We start from the raw sequence: 21,854 nt of genomic DNA, 5'->3' as shown, positions 1-21,854 counted from the left end.
ACATAGGTAGGCCTAAGATGAATTCTCTATTATAGCTTATATCTTGTACGGTACATGACTGGGTGACTTTTTAATGAAGTATTAAGGCATACTGCCTTAATTTTTGAAAGATACACAATGTGTAGGCTATAATTTGTTTTCTGCCACCAAGTTCAATAACATTTCACTCTCTTGGAAAGTCACATTAGGCTTCTTTCTTCGTTTCTGCTCAATAGCGGACATAATATATGCAAATTATTTGCAAACCCCGAATGGAATCAAAAACGTGTTTATATTTCGATAGTGGTGGCAGCACGTAATCCTTTGTTTTTCGAACATCAGTATGAAAAATTTGTGGTTCAAACTCAGAGTGAAACAAAAACTTAGTTTTGATAAACCGAGATAATAAATTCTGTGGTAAATACGGAAGTGAGCGTTATCCGAGAGAATGACATTATCAGAGTTTTGTAAATCTAAGATAACAGCAAAAGTAACTGACGCTGGTGGGCCTAAGTGTTGATCATGTAAACAGAATATGTAAATGCACCAGTCTAGGGAGAAAAAGATCCAGGTTTGGGGGACCCGAGGGTAGTGGTGCAGACACGGGAGGTACTCAAGCAAGTGCTCCTACATAATACCTACCATGCATTGTACAGTGAAAAAATATGCTAAAATGGCTGGCCACCTAGTGGAATGATTTTCGTTGCATAACTTGTATTTGTTATTTAGGTGTTTGTGATTCATCAGAGCGCCACTTCCTGGGGTTGTTTATATCGGGAGTGGTCGGGCACCTTCGTGGGCAATCGGGTGAGTGGGCAGTGACTAGAAAAAGCAGCATGGCTGCTGGACTATATTCAAATGTGCTATGCGGACAAGTTCTGTAAATATCTAAACCATCGCATGAGCAACAGGTTAAACAATTGTATCATGATGTGTATGTAGTGTAATAAACCTAGTATATGTATAATTAAATACATTTCATCTTTCTATGTGTATGAACCAGCATGTGCTTCCTAGCACCAAGTGTTCTCAGGGACCTGTCCGAATGAGGTCGGAACATGGTCATACTGGGCCAGATTTGTGGAAGTGTCGTAATGCTATAATATTATGTGGTCCTCTGGTGTTTGAGAGTGTATGTTTCGAGTGCTGACAACCTGTGGAGAGAATATTGGAGTGCACGTATCATCATCCTTGCGGCATTCTGAACTAGACAAGGCGGACAAAGGATAAGTGCACATCAGAGTAGTATACCAGAGGTCAGTCATTCCTTTCATTCTTCCTCTCTTTCCTAGCTCATATCATGGAGTCTAATGATAAAAACCTGTAAGTGAAACAACGAGCGGTCATTAAAGGGTCATTGACACGTATCAGTAAATATGTAGACAAGTTTGTGGCGTGCTCCGATATTAATGCATTACGTAGCAGGTTGAAACAACTGCCTTCACTCTGGGAAGAATATAAGCATGTTCAATGTAAACTCAAGATTAATGACGACGAAAACTACAAAAATCATGAACGGGATAGGGAACAGTTCGAAGAAAACTATTACGATTTGGAGGCGAGAATGACTACACTGATAGAAAAGAACACAAACCCCGAGCAAAATATTGATCAGTTATCTCAGCATTCTTGCGGTAATTCCCAAGAGAATTCCATGGAAATACAATTACCCGTCATTGACCTCCCTACATTTCATGGGCAGTATGAGACTTGAACTCATTTTCAAGACACTTTTCAGGCTTTAATTGTTGACAATTTAAAACTATCAAACGTTCAGCGTTTTCATTATTTACTTTCAGCACTCAAGAGCGAGCCTCATCAATTAATTCAGAACATTCCTGTTTCTAACTAACTTTTTAGTACTTTGTGAAATCGTATGTAAGAGGTACAACAACAGAAAACTGATAGCAACACAACATATCAAGGCTCTATCGTCATTACCTACATGTCACAAAGATACAGCATCAGACCTTAGGAAGTAGAACAACCATTTAGTAAACATTTTAAATGTTTTCAGTGCCTTTACACGAAGCCTTACTCCAGCAGCTGATGTTAGACAAGTTAGATCCCGCTACCCGTAAAGAGTTCGAAATTAAAGCTCCCACCATTGATTTTCCGACACTTGCTGAGGTATCCACCTTTTTGGAAGAGAGGGCACAAGTGTTGGAATTGATGATGGCAACACGGGAACAAAGGGGGAGCACGGCAAATCCAGCTAAGCACCACGTGCCACACACAATCAAATGACTACGAACAAAGATACCCAAGCTAGTTGAGGTACCGGTATTAGAGACGACGAACAAGGTCAGAGTAATGCTAGTTACTGCACTCTACAATTCAAGCCACAGTCTCCAAGTAATGCTGCCCACTGCAATAGTAGGAGTTGCAGACAACAATGGTCAAATTCACCAGTGCCAAGCTCTACCTGACCATGGATCGCAATCACATTTCATAACCGAGTCCCTTGCAAGTAAGCTGCGGCTGCAGCGACATAGAAACTGTATTCCAATTAGTGGTATAAATAACACTGCTGTCACCGCATCTCAAAGTGTTGACGTTCGTATCATTTCTAATGTGTCCAGATTTGAAACTATCATAACATGTTCTATACTCCCTCACATAACAGGCGATATTCCAGTGAATCATACTGATTGTAAATCGTGAAACCTGCCTGAGGATATCACATTGGCGGATCCTCACTTCAACGAGCCAGGGCCAGTGCTTATACTCATCGGTGCTGAGATTTTTATGCAGCTGTTGCAAGAAGGGTGGCAGAAAAACTGTGAAGAATTACCCATCTTGAAGAATACTGTGTTAGGATGGATACTATCAGGCCCAATAAAGTCCCGGGCTCGGACTAGTGAGAAACCAGAAACTTCACCCACTTCTTCATTTTTCCTCAGACAGGACAATGACCTCAACAGGAAGATGGAAAAATTCTGGTCAATAGAAGAAGTCACAACTAGAAGAATGTCCCTAACCAAGGAGGAGCAGCACTGCGAGGAGCATTTCATAACTCACACTAAACAGGACAACAGTGGACGTTTCAATGTGAGGTTGCCTATGAAGGCAGAAGGTCTGCAACTTGGAAACTCTTACAAAATAGCGGAGAAAAGATTCAAACTACTGGAATAGAAGCTTGAGAAGAGACCCGATCTGCGAGCTGATTACGTGAACATGGAGGAGTATGAGACCCTGGGTCATATGAAGCTGGTCCCAGATATATGCAAGGATGAAGAAGCATTCTGCAATCTCCCACACCATGCAGTTTTGAAGGCAAAGAGTACCACTTCTAAGACACAGGCTGTATTCGACGCGTCCTTCAAAACTGACAATGGCGTTTCCCTCAATGACACTCTCGCGGTGGGACCTACTGTTCAACAAGATCTCCTATCAATTGTGACAAGGTTTTGCACACATCAGATTGCGATGACGGCAGACATTACAAAAATGTACTGTCAGATCAGAGTAGACGACAAGGATGTTAGCTTACAGCGCATAATCTGGCGAAGAAATATCAATCCGAGCCTCTATGCACCTACCAACTGAAGACTGTAACGTACGGTACATCCTCAGTGTCCTTCCTAGCTTCAAGGTGTCTAACTCAACTGGCCCAACCTAGCACACGGGGGACAAAACGTTGGCAACCAGGAATGAGTTAGCTGGAAAATTTATAATGTCCAATAACGGACCATTTATATTGGTATTATAAATTTACTCATTCGGGACAAATATTTCAGATTCCCTATGGGAATCAACATCTACATCGTATTGTGTGGTAGCGATACAGTGGAAAATGCTATACAGCTGTGATGAGAACTACAAGAGTTGCTGCAACGCGGAGGCTTCGCGCTCCGCAAGTGGACTTCGAATCTCTCCGCTGTACTTGAGACGATACCAGCAGAATGGAGAGAATCACAGTTACCCCTACGATTTGATAAGGAAGACAATATTAAAACGATAGGATTGCTGTGGCATCCCTTTCTTGACAAGTTCCAGTGTGAGGTTCACATCAAGGAGAACAATGGAGGCCCTACGAAACGAAAGGTGCTTTCAATTATAGCCTCTATATTTGATCCACATAGGACTAGTAATTGTAATGTGCGAAATTTTTAAGCAGCAGTTGTGGCAAGAAAAACTAGGATGGGATGAACCACTACCATCTCCTTTCCTTGAGGGCTGGATTAAAATCTTTATTGATCTTCCGCTCTGAACAACATTCATGTCGACAGGTTGATTCTTTGCATGGGAAGAGTCGTCCAAATACAGGTTCATGGCTTCTCAGACGCTTCTGAATGGGCCTACGCAGCGTGTGTGTATCCGCAATACCAATCAACACGGTGAAGTTTTGGTACATTTGGTATGTTCGAAATCCAGAGTTGCTCCTCTGAAACAACAGTCTCTACCTAGATTAGAACTGTGTGAGGCTCTTTTGTTGGCATGTCTGGTAGATAAGACTACCAACACCCTGAATCTGAAAACTGACAACACTTTCTTGTGAACTGAATCGACAATAGTACTTGCATGGCTTGCAGCTGAACCGATGAGATGGAAATCGTTCGTCGCAAATCGTGTCTCCGAGATACCGCAGTTGACTGAAAGAGCCGAGTCAGAAGACAACCCGTCCGATGTTCTCTCAAGGGGAGAAGGACCACTCAGCCTACAACATAATGAACAATGGTGGCATGGACTGGCATGGTTAGTGCACGACGCAAGTACTTGGCCCACTAAGAATTCAAACGATTCTGCAGACGAACTTCCAGAAAGAAGGGATACAGTACAATGTTTAGTTAGTGCCACTCCATCTGACAAAGTCACGACACGGTTCTTATCTCTCCGCCGTCTACAGAGGGTGATAGCTTATTGCAACTGATTTGTTTTCAATTCCAGAAGACACAACATAAGAAGAACAGGACCATTATCTGCAGAAGAGCTAGCGACGGGACTTCAGATATGTATCAAACATGCTCAACGTGTGACATCCGCAAGAAAATAGGCAAGCTGAAGTCAAACTCATCAGTTTCACCGCAAAGTTCAATAAGAAATCTGAACCCATTCCTGGATGGGAACGAGGTATTATGAGTAGGACGACACTCACAAAACTCTTTGAAACCATTTGCAGAAAGGCATCAAATCATATTACCTCAGCGTCATAATGCAACCAAGTTGATTGTGGCTGACGAGCATATTCGACTGCTACATCCTGGTGCAAATCATGTAGCAGCTTCTCTTAGGTCCAGATATTGGGTAGTGAGCATAAAGAAAGTGGTACGGACTGTCATTCACCAATGTGTGAAGTGTTTCAGGCTACGAGCCTCAACAGCAACGCAGCTCATGGGCAGCTATCTTCTCCTCGAGTGACTCCATCACGGCCATTCTTGAATACGGGAGTTAACTACGCTGGTCTGTTGTAATTAAACAGGGTGCAACCAGGAGCAAGGTCAAGGTAAAATGCTACGTAGCATTGTTCGTTTGCCTTTGCACCAGGGCAATACACTTGGAATTGGTTCATGACTTGACTACACAGGCTTTTATTGCCGCCTTATGGAGACTCGCAGCTAGGAGGGGGAGGTGTACAAACCTATATAGTGACAATGCAACTAACTTTGTAGGAGCTAGAAATGAATTGTTGAAGGAGCACTAGTCGGAGCAGTGGAAGACAGAAATGCGGAACAACGCAGCGCAAGAGGGATTCAATTGGCATTTCATTCCTCCTGATTTACCTCACTTCAGGGGACTCTGGCAAGCAGGAGTGAAATCCATGAAACATAATTTGCGAAGAACTGCTGGCAGAGCCTGCTTGACATATGACGAGATGTATACCCTACTTTGCCAAATAGAGGCATGCCTAAACTCATGACCGCTCGTTAGACTCACAGACGACCCTGATGAACCCTCATACTTAACTCCTGGCCACATTCTGATCACAGCTCCTTTGCCATCCTTCTCTGAACCTGACCTTAGTGATGGTGTGCTCTGTTTTACTTCCAGATGGCGCTACATTCAGGCGCTGCAGCAGAACTTTTGGAGACAGTGGTCTATTGACTACCTTAATACCTTACAACAGCGGCAGAAATGGTTGACGAGTCAGCCTAACTTTCAGTCTGGAACTATCGTCTTAGTTAAGGACAACAACATTCCTCCTCTCTCTTGGCGACTTGCAACTGTTGAGTAAACTCATCCTGGGAAGGACGGACGAGTGTGTACTGTTACAATTTGCACGGAATTTTAAGGCGTTCTGAACAAAAGTGATGTCCATTACCAGCTCAAGACTGATACTTGCAAATACATTCAGTGTCTCATTTTGTTTTGGTGTTAAATTCTTTGCTCTTGTATTGTAATATTTTAATTATTGTTTGTGTTTAGTGCTGTACTTTTTATTGTAGGATATGAATTTGTTCATCTAGGTTTCATTATTTGAACATCTGTGCACATTTTTGCTAAGTTATACTGGTTGAAGTTGTGCGTGTCTCGTAATCGCATTTGTACTGATGGTGAAAGAACTTCATAATATGACTATGTGTTCAATTCAAATTCAACATTTCTTGTAATTGTTAAATGTGATACATTTCGGTGTGGCGATATGTTTGTAATCCATCAGAGCGCCACTGCATTGGCACAGCGCCACTTCTTGGGGTTGATTATATCGGGAGTGGTCGGGTACCTTCGCGTGCAGTCGGGTGAGCGGGCAGTGACTAGAAAAAGCAGCATGGCTGCCGAACTATGTTCAAACGTGCTATGCGGACAGGTTCTGTAACTATCTAAACCATGTGTATATAATGTAATAAATCTAGTATATGTATAATTAAATACATTTCATCTTTCTATGTGTACGAACCAGCATGTGGTTCCTAGCACCACATGTTCTCGGGGACCTGTCCGAATGAGGTCGGAACATTAGGTATGTTAATACTAAAGGATGTTTGATATAATTTTATCCGCATACATCTGTAAGTGATTTTGCTTTCTTCTGTTCATAATTTCTGTATTTTCTTTCATATTAGACCCACTTTTTACACATTTTTATAGCCACATAAAGTAAGGTGTGGTCAATATGCGATAGCCTCCCATGTTGTGCAGTGAATACAAGACTTCTGGCTGTAAAATACTGTAAGTTGTACGTGTGTGTATTCTACACTATTCTTTAATAGATTTATGATTGTATTTGAGTCTTAATGGCTACCTTCATTGGAAGGCAGAAATTCTAAATTTAAAAAATTTGGAAAACTATAAACACATGACTTCAGGCCTACATATACTGTAAATATAATCGGTCAGTTTTACTCTTGTATCACATCATTCATTTCATCTCATTAACTCCTCTGATGAGGTTGACATCAGGAAGGGCATCCGGTCACAAAACCCCACTATGAAGATTCATATTGCTTCATATTCAACCCCATAAAGAAATGGGATAAGAGTTCGACAGGCAGGAGATACTGTGGGTGATTTCTTCGCCTGCGCCCCCACCCACAGGGAGTTATAAAAATTATGATGAAAGAATTGTGAGATAAAGTTTCAACAGAACCCAACATGATTATGTTACATTAGGCTAAATTAGATTAGATTTCTTTGGGTTACATTAAGTAAAAGTGGAGGTTAGGTTAGATTTGACTAGAATAGAGGTAAGTTTTTATAAAGATTTCCGTTCTTACAAATGGTGGGTTCTGTCCAAATAAATTCTGAACTGTAATTAAGGTTATGCTGACTATTTATTCAGCTTTGTTACATTTCAGATGCCTGTGTTTGTCACATAGTGTTGTTCATCCAAGTCCATCTGTGTGATATTCAATTTCTTCAGCAGTATTGACCAATTCAGGCCATGGGGTAATATTTGGTGTTATATTTACTGAAAAGACTGCTGCAAGTCATATGAAAAGATTAGGCAAAGAAAAATATGATATATTACATTTTAGATGCCTCTTAGTTGCTGTGTTGTGGGTTGTAAATCCAATTGTTACAAAGGTGAACCTACTGTAACTACATTCTCATTTCCAAATTATGAATATAGGAGAAAACTATGGGTGAGGTCAATTCATCGTACTGACTGTCAGCCATCGGCCTCTTCTGTTGTATCCGTCAAGCAATTACAGTGGACTCCCGGGAATTTGAGTGTGGATAATTCGCTTTGTGGTTAATTTGCGGGCCTCAAAGAGGGTTTTTAATCTTTTTTTACAGCAACCAATCATCACATGTAGTAAACTAAGATCTCTGCGTCATTTAAAGGAATTTTATTGCATTGCGATGCATGGAGACAAGTTCTTCGGTGTTACAATAGGCCTACATGCATACTGCAAACTTGGAAACATCACGGCATGTTTTTGCGAGTGTTATAGCACAAATTTCCTCGTCTTCGAAGCTGAGATAATACGAGAGGAATGCACTTTGCTGAAAGCAATGTTTCTGCTGATTCCCAGCAGCAACAATTCCTATCATTCTTCATAAATCCTCTTGGCTCAACATATCACTCCTTACACACATCAACAACTTTAAATGAACCATTTTTCACTGCTCATTAAATAAGTTATTTCTATTGTGAAATTTCTTGACCAACACAAATTTATTTTGAGACTTTTAAAACAATAAGCCAAGATGGTCAAAGTCAGTTCCACCCTTGCGAGTGATTTCCATCCGTTTCCTTCCGAAAGATGAAATAAAAGTAAACTATTTACCTTCAAGAGGTTTCTCTTAGGCTTAACCTTGCCCGCTGATGAAGGTGAGACACCATCTAATTTCTCCTGTGAGGGTGAAGGGCCTGGCCTTGGAGGCGTAGATCTCGAAGGGCTGTGCATAGGAGGTGGGGGGTCTCGATAAGGTGGTAACGAACGTTGTGGAGGTGAAGAAGGGCATGGAGGGTCACGATAGGGTGGAGCCTCTCGCTTGGCTGGCTGACTTCGATAGCCATAAGGAGATGCAGTTCCGTCACTGCTAGCATGCTGACTAGGTAAGCTATCCTCTTCTTCCCGTACCTCTAACTTCGCTTGAGGTATGCCTTTCACCACCCCAACATTGTCCCCACGCCGAACTTCTGATAAAGCATGCCCATGATGCCCACCGCTAAAAGTAAGGGACTTTCTGATATCCTTATTTCGATCTGATGTGTGTCCCAACATAGAATTCTCATTTATCCCCGACAACGGGGAAGAGGAAGTAGGAGTGAAGCCATGCAAAAGATCAGTCACTTTTTGCTTTGCCTGTTGCTGGTTGCCCGATTTGGTTCCATCGACTGCAGATCGCTGAAGAATAAACTGCACGTCACTCGAGTATTCACCCCACTTGGTCAGGATCTGGAAAAAAGTAACAACATTCATATAATACCAAAAATACTATAATTTTTAACCTACCAACGATTATAACATCAGGAGAAATCTGAAGGTACTACTAAGAAAGGGGCTGCCTGGCCGAGACGGTAAAGGGGTGCTCGGTTCACTCGGAAGGACATGGGTTCGATTCCTCATCAGTAAGGAGAATAATAATACATTGTTTTCCACCTATTCAATACTTAACTAGCATATAAAATTAGGATTTCATCCTTATTTTATTGCCAAATTATTAAAAACGTGGTACATGTTTCACTCATTTTTAGAGCATCTTCAGCCATACTATCATCACAAGGTTAATTAGGAACATCGAACTTGAATTTGTATACATGATTTGTCATTAGCAAACTTAAATAATACAAATTTTGAGAAACCTTATTAAATATAATTATCTTATATATTACGTCGTATGGCTGTGATATAGGATATAACAATTATTAACATTGAAATTAAAACTATTACAATATTCACGTATGTGACGTCAATTGGTTGGTCGAAGTGTGACTATTTTTCACTTTTCTTAAAAGTTTGTTGTTTGAACTTAAAATGTTTTATTAAAATTTTGAAGAAACATTGTCACATCATATAAACTTGAGAAATGAACTGTATTACACTCTCAAAACAAATTATGAGATCAGGCAAAATTATTATTGTGTTCGTCATCATAATATCTAAAACTCTAATGTGCCATGATTTATTAGAGATGATGATGGTGTACTCCTTGAAATTAATCTTTGCTGGAACTTGTTAAATTCAACATTTTTTGTATCTTATTCAAGATTTGACTATCTTGTGTGAGTGAGCAGGGCCTAGGTCTGATGACTCAAGCTTTATGTTGATAGTTCTCCCAAATACATATTGAGCTTGTTGACATATCTGTAACAATGGAAAATTTCGTAAGGATATACGATAACAGTAAATATGTTGGAAGATAGTCCGCCTAGTCAATAAAATTCATTTATTTACCTTTCACCTTAACATCTAGTACATGTTTCGAGAATATTGTGCATTCTCTTCCTCAGCTAGTGGATTAAAATTCAGTATACAATAAGACCTGACTAAAATACGGGGGCCCCCATTAAAATTCAAAACAATGAGTATGACAATGCGACACTTAAAAATTTTGGATAGTACAAACATAGAATTAAAATCCCATTTTGTCAAGTACAAATTAAAAACACAATATAGTCTAATTAATGTCTAATTAAATACAACGTCTTGTGATGATATGAATTCACAGTGTCCTTGAAGTTGCCTTGCGTAATTCAAAAATGTTGAGTTAAGGATGAATGAAATTGCATTAAAACTTGAAGTCCTGCCGATATCCACCGTTAATGGGTGTTAAAATGATGTCTATTTAAATTAAAATGTTGGACACAGCATCGTATAATAATGTGAAATTACGGTGTCCTAGGAATTATAATACTATCTTGCGTAGTTCAATTGGATTTGTACAAGAATAAATGAAGTTGCGTTAAAACTTGGAGTCCTGCCATTATCTTCGGTTGATAGATATATTATGCAGCCAGGTTGAAAATAGGTTAAAATGGTCTATAAAAAGGAAATGAATTAAAAATTAACAAAAGGCTCCGACATGAACAAATGAGAATACAACGGGGTAAAAATATTAAACCTTACCAGTGTGATGATGTAAATATTACGTGTGGCATGCATGTGTTAGATAGATGTTGAGGCACCTGATGTTGTATGGCAACTGGTTACAGAATTACATTGGGTTGCGTGTTGGATGGAAGGAGGGGTGGAAGGAACCGCCCCTGATACTACAGTCATACTTCCCCCCTTACACGCTTGACATCATTTGGCCTCTTACTAGGGTATTGGGTTACCAATTTAAACAACTGATTGTCTTCTGCAATGTGTTCATTTAGGTTGTTCTCATTATCAAATTTTTGCAATTTGTATATTTCTAATTTCTCTAAGGCATTCATTTGTTTGCCTTTGCTTAATGAATGTAATAAAGTCATATCACGTTCAATATATGTGAAATGATGGTTGCTTTCATGCATGTGTTCACACATTGCAGAGTATCTACAATGTTTTCATGCATTGACATGCTCTTGATACCGTACCACCACACTTCTACCTGACTGTCCGACATATTTCTTTCCGCAATCTTGGCACGACAGTTGGTATACTCCTGATTTACTGAACCTACTGTTGGTGTTTACGCTATTCGAATTGAACAATAAATTATTATTATTATTGTCTGTCCTAAAGGATACATGGATATTGTGTTTTCTAAATAGTTTAGCCAAACTGTATGATTGTTTATTAATGTAAGTGAATGTAGCGAATTTCTTTTTTTCTTCCTTATTTACAAGTAGGGTGTTAGGTCTATTCACAACCTTACTCTTTATCCTATTGACATAGCATTTGGGGTAACCGTTTCTTTTGGCAATGTCTTGTATAATGTTTATCTCTTTATTAAAATCATTTCTGTTTAATGGTATTCTTACTGCTCTATTGATGAAGCTGTAAAATGTCGCTTTCTTATGTTCTCCTGGGTGGTTCGAGACTTTCCTAATAACAACATATGTGTGTGTAGGTTTTCTAAATACTTGGTAAATCAGGTTTTTATTGTCTCTAGTTAATGTTACGTCTACGTAGTTTAGACTTTTATTATCTTCCGACTCGATTGTAAACATTATATGTTTATCAAGGTTGTTTAATTGGTCTAACAGTTCGTTTGGCTTGAGTTCTTGTTCATTAATGATAGCGAACGCATCATCAACAAACCTTAACCATAAGTCTAATCCTTTTATTTTACCGATTATTTTATTAGATTCCATATGGTCCATAAATATATCTGCAAGGATACCAGACGCTGGTGATCCCATGGCCAACACATTAACTTTTTGTACACGTTGTTGTTGAAAGTAAAAAAGTTGTTTTCTAATATAAACTTTAATAAGTTGATGAATTCATCAATTTCTACTTTACTCAACGAACTATGTGTGTTTAAGTTGTTCTTAACAATGTTGATAGTCTCCGTGATTGGAATATTCGAGTACATCTTTCACATCAAAGCTATGGATAGTATTATATTGCGATAAAATTAAATTTTTTGTCCTATCACAAAAATCTATGGTATTGCGGAGACTTGTATCTACATTAAATCTGTAATGTTTCTTTAAAAACGTGTGTACAAATTTGGCCGTTTTATATGTAGGACTGTTTCTGAAGTTAACAATCGGTCTAATAGGTATGCCTTCTTTATGTACCTTAGGCATAGCCCTCTATTTCGGTAATCCTGGGTTCATATTTACCAAGCGTTTTGTTTCATTCGAATTCATCAAAAAATTTAGTGTTAGCTAAAATTTGTTTGAAAGTCTTTTGCATGTTGTTAGTGGGGTCCTTCTTTATCTGACGAAAGTTGTCTCCCTTCAGGAAATCATTCGTTTTACTGATGTAATCATCTTTATTCATTAAAACTATAGTGTTACCCTTGTCAGCTTTCGTGACAATTATTTTATTATCTTTAATCTTCTTATTAATCTTTCGGAGATTGTTATTAGCGTGGGTATCTGCGATGGTTTTATGTTCCATTATTTTACAAATTTTATTTTTAGCCTCGAACCTCATGTTCTCTTGTTCGTCTATGGGTACCTCTGCAATTGCTACTTCAGATTCCGCTATCAGTTTCACTAGTTCTCTATTTTGGACAGTCTTACTCGTGTGTGGCCAGTTATGTTTGGGACCCTTACTTAAGATTTCGACTTCGTCATCGTTGAAATCAACGTTGGTCAGGTTTTTGAGTGGCGGATAAAATGTGTGTGTTGTCGTGTATGTGTTGTTATTTCGTATTTCATCTTTGGTGATGCATTTGTCTTCAATGAGCCTCTGGTATTTTCTATCAAAAATATCTTGTTTTTTCTTTAATATTGTAAATAATGAGAGGTCAATGTTAAATTGCGCCTCCTCCCATTCCAGAGTCGAAATTTGACTAGTGATGAGTAGGTGTAATTCATAAAGCGTGTTGTTCAGCTTCGTTTTTTTAAGGTGTAAGAACCTGATTTCATCTTTAATCCACAAGTAATTTACTTTCCGCTGTGTTCTCATTTCATGACGCAGCAATCTACCTCTCTTTTGTACGGAATTCAAATGTTTAGGTATAACGTCACTTTTAATACATTTCTTCAGAAAGTTCAGGTCTTTTGAAATACTAAGAATTTTAACCTTGGTGTTCTTAAATTTGTTTATCATTTTTCTAGCCTGGCTGGCATAATCATTATTAATAATCTTGACCATGATGGTCGGGATTGGATCCCTATTGACTTAGTAACAGTAAATATGTTGGAAGATAGTCCGCCTAGTCAATACAATTCATTTATTTACCTTTCACCTTAACATCTAGTACATGTTTCGAGAATATTATGCATTCTCTTCCTCAGCTAGTGGATTAAAATTCAGTATACAATAAGACCTGACTAAAATACGGGGGCCCCCTTTAAAATTCAAAACAATGAGTATGACAATGTGTCCAATATTTTAATTTAAATAGACATCATTTTAACACCCATTAACGGTGGATATCGGCAGGACTTCAAGTTTTAATGCAATTTCATTCATCCTTAACTCAACATTTTTGAACTACGCAAGGCAACTTCAAGGACACTGTGAATTCATATCATCACAAGACGTTGTATTTAATTAGACATTAATTAGACTATATTGTGTTTTTAATTTGTACTTGACAAAATGGGATTTTAATTCTATGTTTGTACTATCCAAAATTTTTAAGTGTCACATTGTCATTGAATTTTAATGGGGGCCCCCGTATTTTAGTCAGGTCTTATTGTATACTGAATTTTAATCCACTAGCTGAGGAAGAAAATGCATAATATTCTCGAAACATGTACTAGATGTTAAGGTGAAAGGTAAATAAATGAATTGTATTGACTAGGCGGACTATCTTCCAACATATTTACTGTTACTAAGTCAATACGGATCCAATCCCGACCATCATGGTCAAGATTATTAATAATGATTATGCCAGCCAGGCTAGAAAAATGATAAACAAATTTAAGAACACCAAGGTTAAAATTCTTAGTATTTCAAAAGACCTGAACTTTCTGAAGAAATGTATTAAAAGTGACGTTATACCTAAACATTTGAATTCCGTACAAAAGAGAGGTAGATTGCTACGTCATGAAATGAGAACACAGCGGAAAGTAAATTACTTGTGGATTAAAGATGAAATCAAGGTTCTTACACTTTAAAAAAACGAAGCTGAACAACACGCTTTATGAATTACACCTACTCATCACTAGTCAAATTTCGACTCTGGAATGGGAGGAGGCGCAATTTAACATTGACCTCTCATTATTTACAATATTAAAGAAAAAACAAGATATTTTTGATAGAAAATACCAGAGGCTCATTGAAGACAAATGCATCACCAAAGATGAAATAAGAAATAACAACACATACACGACAACACACACATTTTATCCGCCACTCAAAAACCTGACCAACGTTGATTTCAACGATGACGAAGTCGAAATCTTAAGTAAGGGTCCCAAACATAACTGGCCACACACGAGTAAGACTGTCCAAAATAGAGAACTAGTGAAACTGATAGCGGAATCTGAAGTAGCAATTGCAGAGGTACCCATAGACGAACAAGAGAACATGAGGTTCGAGGCTAAAAATAAAATTTGTAAAATAATGGAACATAAAACCATCGCAGATACCCACGCTAATAACAATCTCCGAAAGATTAATAAGAAGATTAAAGATAATAAAATAATTGTCACGAAAGCTGACAAGGGTAACACTATAGTTTTAATGAATAAAGATGATTACATCAGTAAAACGAATGATTTCCTGAAGGGAGACAACTTTCGTCAGATAAAGAAGGACCCCACTAACAACATGCAAAAGACTTTCAAACAAATTTTAGCTAACACTAAATTTTTTGATGAATTCGAATGAAACAAAACGCTTGGTAAATATGAACCCAGGATTACCGAAATTGAGGGCTATGCCTAAGGTACATAAAGAAGGCATACCTATTAGACCGATTGTTAACTTCAGAAACAGTCCTACATATAAAAAGGCCAAATTTGTACACACGTTTTTAAAGAAACATTACAGATTTAATGTAGATACAAGTCTCCGCAATACCATAGATTTTTGTGATAGGACAAAAAATTTAATTTTATCGCAATATAATACTATCCATAGCTTTGATGTGAAAGATATGTACTCGAATATTCCGATCACGGAGACTATCAACATTGTTAAGAACAACTTAAACACACATAGTTCGTTGAGTAAAGTAGAAATTGATGAATTCATCAACTTATTAAATATATTAGAAAACAACTTTTTTACTTTCAACAACAACGTGTACAAAAAGTTAATGGGTTGGCCATGGGATCACCAGCGTCTGGTATCCTTGCAGGTATATTTATGGACCATATGGAATCTAATAAAATAATCGGTAAAATAAAAGGATTAGACTTATGGTTAAGGTTTGTTGATGACGCGTTCGCTATCATTAACGAACAAGAACTCAAGCCAAACGAACTGTTAGAGCAATTAAACAACCTTGATAAACATATAATGTTTACAATCGAGTCGGAAGATAATAAAAGTCTAAACTACTTAGACGTAACATTAACTAGAGACAATAAAAACCTGATTTACCAAGTATTTAGAAAACCTACACACACAGATGTTATTAGGAAAGTCTCGAACCACCCAGGAGAACATAAGAAAGCGGCATTTTACAGCTTCATCAATAGAGCAGTAAGAATACCATTAAACAGAAATGATTTTAATAAAGAGATAAACATTATACAAGACATTGCCAAAAGAAACGGTTACCCCAAAAGCTATGTCAATAGGATAAAGAGTAAGGTTGTGAATAGACCTAACACCCTACTTGTAAATAAGGAAGAAAAAAAGAAATTCGCTACATTCACTTACATTAATAAACAATCATACAGTTTGGCTAAACTATTTAGAAAACACAATATCCATGTATCCTTTAGGACAGACAATAATAATAATAATTTATTGTTCAATTCGAATAGCGTAAACACCAACAGTAGGTTCAGTAAATCAGGAGTATACCAACTGTCGTGCCAAGATTGCGGAAAAAAATATGTCGGACAGTCAGGTAGAAGTGTGGTGGTACGGTATAAAGAGCATGTCAATGCAAGAAAACATTCTAGATACTCTGCAATGTGTGAACACATGCATGAAAGCAACCATCATTTCACAAATATTGAACGTGATATGACTTTATTACATTCATTAAGCAAAGGCAAACAAATGAATGCCTTAGAGAAATTAGAAATATACAAATTGCAAAAATTTGATAATGAGAACAACCTAAATGAACACATTGCAGAAGACAATCAGTTGTTTAAATTGGTAACCCAATACCCTAGTAAGAGGCCAAATGATGTCAAGCGTGTAAGGGGGGAAGTATGACTGTAGTATCAGGGGCGGTTCCTTCCACCCCTCCTTCCATCCAACACGCAACCCAATGTAATTCTGTAACCAGTTGCCATACATCAGGTGCCTCAACATCTATCTAACACATGCATGCCACACGTAATATTTACATCATCACACTGGTAAGGTTTAATATTTTTACCCCGTTGTATTCAAATAGCCTATGCAGTGGCCTCCACGGTATGCACTAGCCTTGCGTCTTGGGTGGTGTGCTAAGTCCCAACTGACGAGCCTAACTTAGCACACGAGGGCGAAACGCAGGCAACCAAGAATGAGTTAGCTGGAAAATTTATAATGTCCAATAACGGACCATTATATTGGTATTATAAATTTACTCATTCGGGACAAATATTTTAGGTTCCCTATGGGAATCAACATCTACATCATTTGATGGCCAGGCAGGCATCTATTTTTGGAAATGAGACATAGCTCTCATAGTGCATTGGCACTGCTGGTGGCTTCAAATAGCCTATGCAGTGGCCTTCACGGTATGCACTAGCCTTGCGTCTTGGGTGGTGTGCTAAGTCCCAACTGACGAGCCTAATTTAGCACACGAGGGCGAAACGCAGGCAACCAAGAATGAGTTAGCTGGAAAATGTATAATGTCCAATGACGGACCATTATATTGGTATTATAAATTTACTCATTTGGGACAAATATTTTAGGTTCCCTATGGGAATCAACATCTACATCATTTGATGGCCAGGCAGGCATCTATTTTTGGAAATGAGACATAGCTCTCATAGTGCATTGGCACTGCTGGTGGCTTCAAATAGCCTATGCAGTGGCCTCCACGGTATGCACTAGCCTTGCGTCTTGGGTGGTGTGCTAAGTCCCAACTGACGAGCCTAACTTAGCAGAGGGCGAAACGCAGGCAACCAAGAATGAGTTAGCTGGAAAATTTATAATGTCCAATAACGGACCATTATATTGGTATTACTCATTTGTTCATGTCAGAGCCTTTTGTTAATTTTTAATTCATTTCCTTTTTAGAGACCATTTTAACCTATTTTCAACCTGGCTGCATAATACATCTATCAACCAAAGATAATGGCAGGACTCCAAGTTTTAACGCAACTTCATTTATTCTTGTACAAATCCAATTGAACTACGCAAGATAGTATTATAATTCCTAGGACACCGTAATTTCACATCATTATACGACGCTGTGTCCAATATTTTAATTTAAATAGACATCATTTTAACACCCATTAACGGTGGATATCGGCAGGACTTCAAGTTTTAATGCAATTTCATTCATCGTTAACTCAACATTTTTGAACTACGCAAGGCAACTTCAAGGACACTGTGAATTCATATCATCACAAGACGTTGTATTTAATTAGACATTAATTAGACTATATTGTGTTTTTAATTTGTACTTGACAAAATGGGATTTTAATTCTATGTTTGTACTATCCAAAATTTTTAAGTGTCACATTGTCATACTCATTGTTTTGAATTTTAATGGGGCCCCCCGTATTTTAGTCAGGTCTTATTGTATATTGAATTTTAATCCACTAGCTGAGGAAGAGAATGCATAATATTCTCGAAACATGTACTAGATGTTAAGGTGAAAGGTAAATAAATGAATTGTATTGACTAGGCGGACTATCTTCCAACATATTTACTGTTACTAAGTCAATACGGATCCAATCCCGACCATCATGGTCAAGATTATTAATAAGGATATACGATGTGAATGTCGAGACCTAACATTAAAGGATCAACGCTTACCCCTTCGACTCCTGCCTATGTTTCTGCTAGTGTTCTCATCTGTTTGATGACTGCCTGTCATTCCACTAGCATTCCTGGTGTTGTATGTGTGGGTACGTAATCGTGGGGAGTGGGGATGGGAAGTAGCAGTGGGCAGCTTCATAACAGATGGAGTGGTTCGTGGAGGGGAATATCCAGAAGTAGTATAGGAGGGGATGTTTGATCTCTTAGACTGACTGTTAATATTGTCAGGAATAAAAATATTTGAGAATTTCTGTCTATCAGGTTTACAGTAAATGTTTGTATTAAATTCGGTAATTGTTCAATTAAAGGGTTTTTAACTTCGATTTCATTATTCAAGTTTTTATCTTTGTTGAAGTGTTTGTCTAGGTGGATATATTCTCCAGTTCATTCATCAGTTTTCCTTTTCAATCTTTCTGATTATTTTTAAATCTCTTTCTATAGTTGTCAAATGGTGCCCCTTTTCTTTTCTTGCATATGATTACTCGTAGCTGAATATTTACTATGTTTAGCGGCATTTACGTGTTCTAGGTATCTAGTTATAAAACTAGTTTGCAACATTTACATTCACTAATCCAACTATAAATCAAATCATGAATCCTATTTAAAAAGATAAATTAATATTGCATTTAAAACTCAAAACACAAATTTGAAATATTTTTTTCAACCATAACATAGTAAATTCATGTAATAACCAATACCAATGTTCAAGAATCTATAAACTCATTTGTTCAGAGTGGGGATTTTCATATATAGGCCAAACTGGCAGAAGTTTTATAACTAGATACCTAGCACACGTAAATGCTGCTAAACATAATAAATATTCAGCTACGAGTAATCATATGCAAGAAAAAGGACACCATTTTACAACTATAGAAAGAGATTTAAAAATAATCAGAAAGATTGAAAAAGGAAAACTGATGAATGAACTGCAGAATATATACATCCACTTAGACAAACACTTCAACAAAAGTTTTTATCTGATGAAATCGAAGTTAAAAACCCTTCAATTGAACAATTACCAAATTTAATACAAACATTTAAACTTGATAGACAAAAATTCTCAAATATTTTTATTCCTGACAATATTAACAGTCAATCTAAGAGATCAAACACCCCCTCCTATACTTCTTCTGGATATTCCCCTCCATGAACCACTCCATCCATTATGACGCCGCCCACTGCTACTTCCCCTCCCCACTTCCCGCGATTACGTACCCAAACATACAATACAAGGAATGCTAGAAGAACGACAGGCAGTCATCAAACAGCCGAGAACACTAGCAGAAAAGTAGGCAGGAGTCGATCCTTTAATGTTAGGTCTCGACATTCACATCATATATAGTATATCCTTACAAAATTTTCCCTTGTTACATATATGTCAACAAGCTCAATACATAGTTGGGAGAATACCACAATTCAACTATCAACATAAAGCTTGAGAGTTCCCATCAGACCTAGGCCCTACTCACTTACACAAGATATTCAAATCTTGAATAAGATACAAAAAAATGTTGAATTTAACAATTTCAAAGAGAACATCATCATCATCTATAATAAATCATGGCACATTAGAGTTTTAGATATTATGATGACGAACACAATAATAATTGCGCCTGATTTTATAATTTGTTTTGAGAGTATAATACAGTTCATTTCTCAAGTTTATGAATGTTTCTTCAAAATTTTAACAAAACACTTTAAGTTCAAACAACAAACTTTTAAAATTAATAGTTTTACTACATACATACGTCATCATTATAGACTGTTATGCCTTTCAGCGTTCAGTCTGCAAGCCTCTGAGACTTTACTAAACGTCGCCACAATCCTCGATTTGCAACTAGTGTTGTGACCTTTTATCTTTAAATCGTTAGAAACCGAGTCTAACCATCGTCGTCTTGGTCTCCCTCTACTTCTCTTACCCTCCACAACAGAGTCCATCATTCTCCTAGGTAACCTATCCTCCTCCATTCGCCTCACATGACCCCACCACCGAAGCCGGTTTATGCGTACAGCTTCATCCATCGAGTTCATTCCTAAATTAGCCTTTACCTCCTCATTCCGAGTACCCTCCTGCCATTGTTCCCACCTGCTTGTACCAGCAATCATTCTTGCTACTTTCATGTCTGTTACTTCTAACTTATGAATAAGATATCCTGAGTCCACCCAGCTTTCGCTCCCGTAAAGCAAAGTTGGTCTGAAAACAGATCGATGTAAAGATAGTTTCGTCTGGGAGCTGACTTCCTTCTTACAGAATACTGCTGATCGCAACTGCGAGCTCACTGCATTAGCTTTACTACACCTTGATTCAATCTCACTTACTATATTACCCTCCTGGGAGAACACAACCTAAATACTTGAAATTTTCGACCTGTTCTAGCTTTGTATCACCTATCTGACATTCAATTCTGTTGAATTTCTTACCTACTGACATCAATTTAGTCTTTGAGAGGCTAATTTTCATACCATACTCATTGCACCTATTTTCAAGTTCCAAGATATTAGCCTGCAGGCTTTCGGCACAGTCTGCCATTAAGACCAAGTCGTCAGCATAGGCCAAACTGCTTACTACATTTCCACCTAACTGAATCCCTCCCTGCCATTTTATACCTTTCAGCAGATGATCCATGTAAACTATGAACAACAAAGGTGAAAGATTACAGCCTTGTCTAACTCCTGTAAGTACCCTGAACCAAGAACTCATTCTACCATCAATTCTCACTGAAGCCCAATTGTCAACATAAATGCCTTTGATTGATTTTAATAATCTACCTTTAATTTCATAGTCGCCCAGTATGGCGAACATCTTTTCCCTCGGTACCCTGTCATATGCTTTCTCTAGATCTACGAAACATAAACACAACTGCCTATTCCTCTCGTAGCATTTTTCAATTACCAGGCGCATACAGAAAATCTGATCCTGACAGCCTCTCTGTGGTCTGAAACCACACTGGTTTTCATCCAACTTCCTCTCAACGACTGATCGCACCCTCCCTTCCAAGATGCCAGTGAATACTTTGCCTGGTATACTAATCAACGAGATACCTCGATAGTTGTTGCAATCCTTCCTGTTCCCTTGCTTATAGATAGGTGCAATTGCTGCTTTTGTCCAATCTGAAGGTACCTTACCAACACTCCACGACAATTTTACTACACTATGAAGCCATTTCATCCCTGCCTTCCCACTATACTTCACCATTTCAGGTCTAATTTCATCTATTCCTGCTGCCTTATGACAATGGAGTTTATTTACAATCCTTTCCACTTCCTCAAGCATAATTTCACCAACATCATTTTCCTCCTCCCCATGAGCTTGGCTGTTTGCAACAC

At 38.0% G+C, this 21,854-nt stretch overlaps 1 protein-coding gene across 3 annotated transcripts in view; it reads right to left on the bottom strand.

The window, feature by feature from the left end:
• Nucleotides 1-21,854, bottom strand: part of RASSF8 (ras association domain-containing protein 8) — a 280,866-nt gene that overhangs the window by 166,542 nt on the left and 92,470 nt on the right. The window contains exon 3 of one of the 3 annotated variants that reach the window (XM_067142793.2): nucleotides 8,652-9,266. In XM_067142793.2, the coding sequence (XP_066998894.1) occupies nucleotides 8,652-9,266 (615 nt within the window). The remainder of the gene's footprint in view (nucleotides 1-8,651; nucleotides 9,267-21,854) is intronic. The other 2 variants (XM_067142794.2, XM_067142795.2) reach the window with 2 other exon arrangements.

Source organism: Anabrus simplex, chromosome 3 (genome assembly GCF_040414725.1).
Source record: "Anabrus simplex isolate iqAnaSimp1 chromosome 3, ASM4041472v1, whole genome shotgun sequence".
Classification (NCBI taxonomy): domain Eukaryota; kingdom Metazoa; phylum Arthropoda; class Insecta; order Orthoptera; family Tettigoniidae; genus Anabrus; species Anabrus simplex.
Note: the sequence above shows the minus strand (reverse complement) of the source record. Positions and strands in the feature narration are given on the sequence as shown.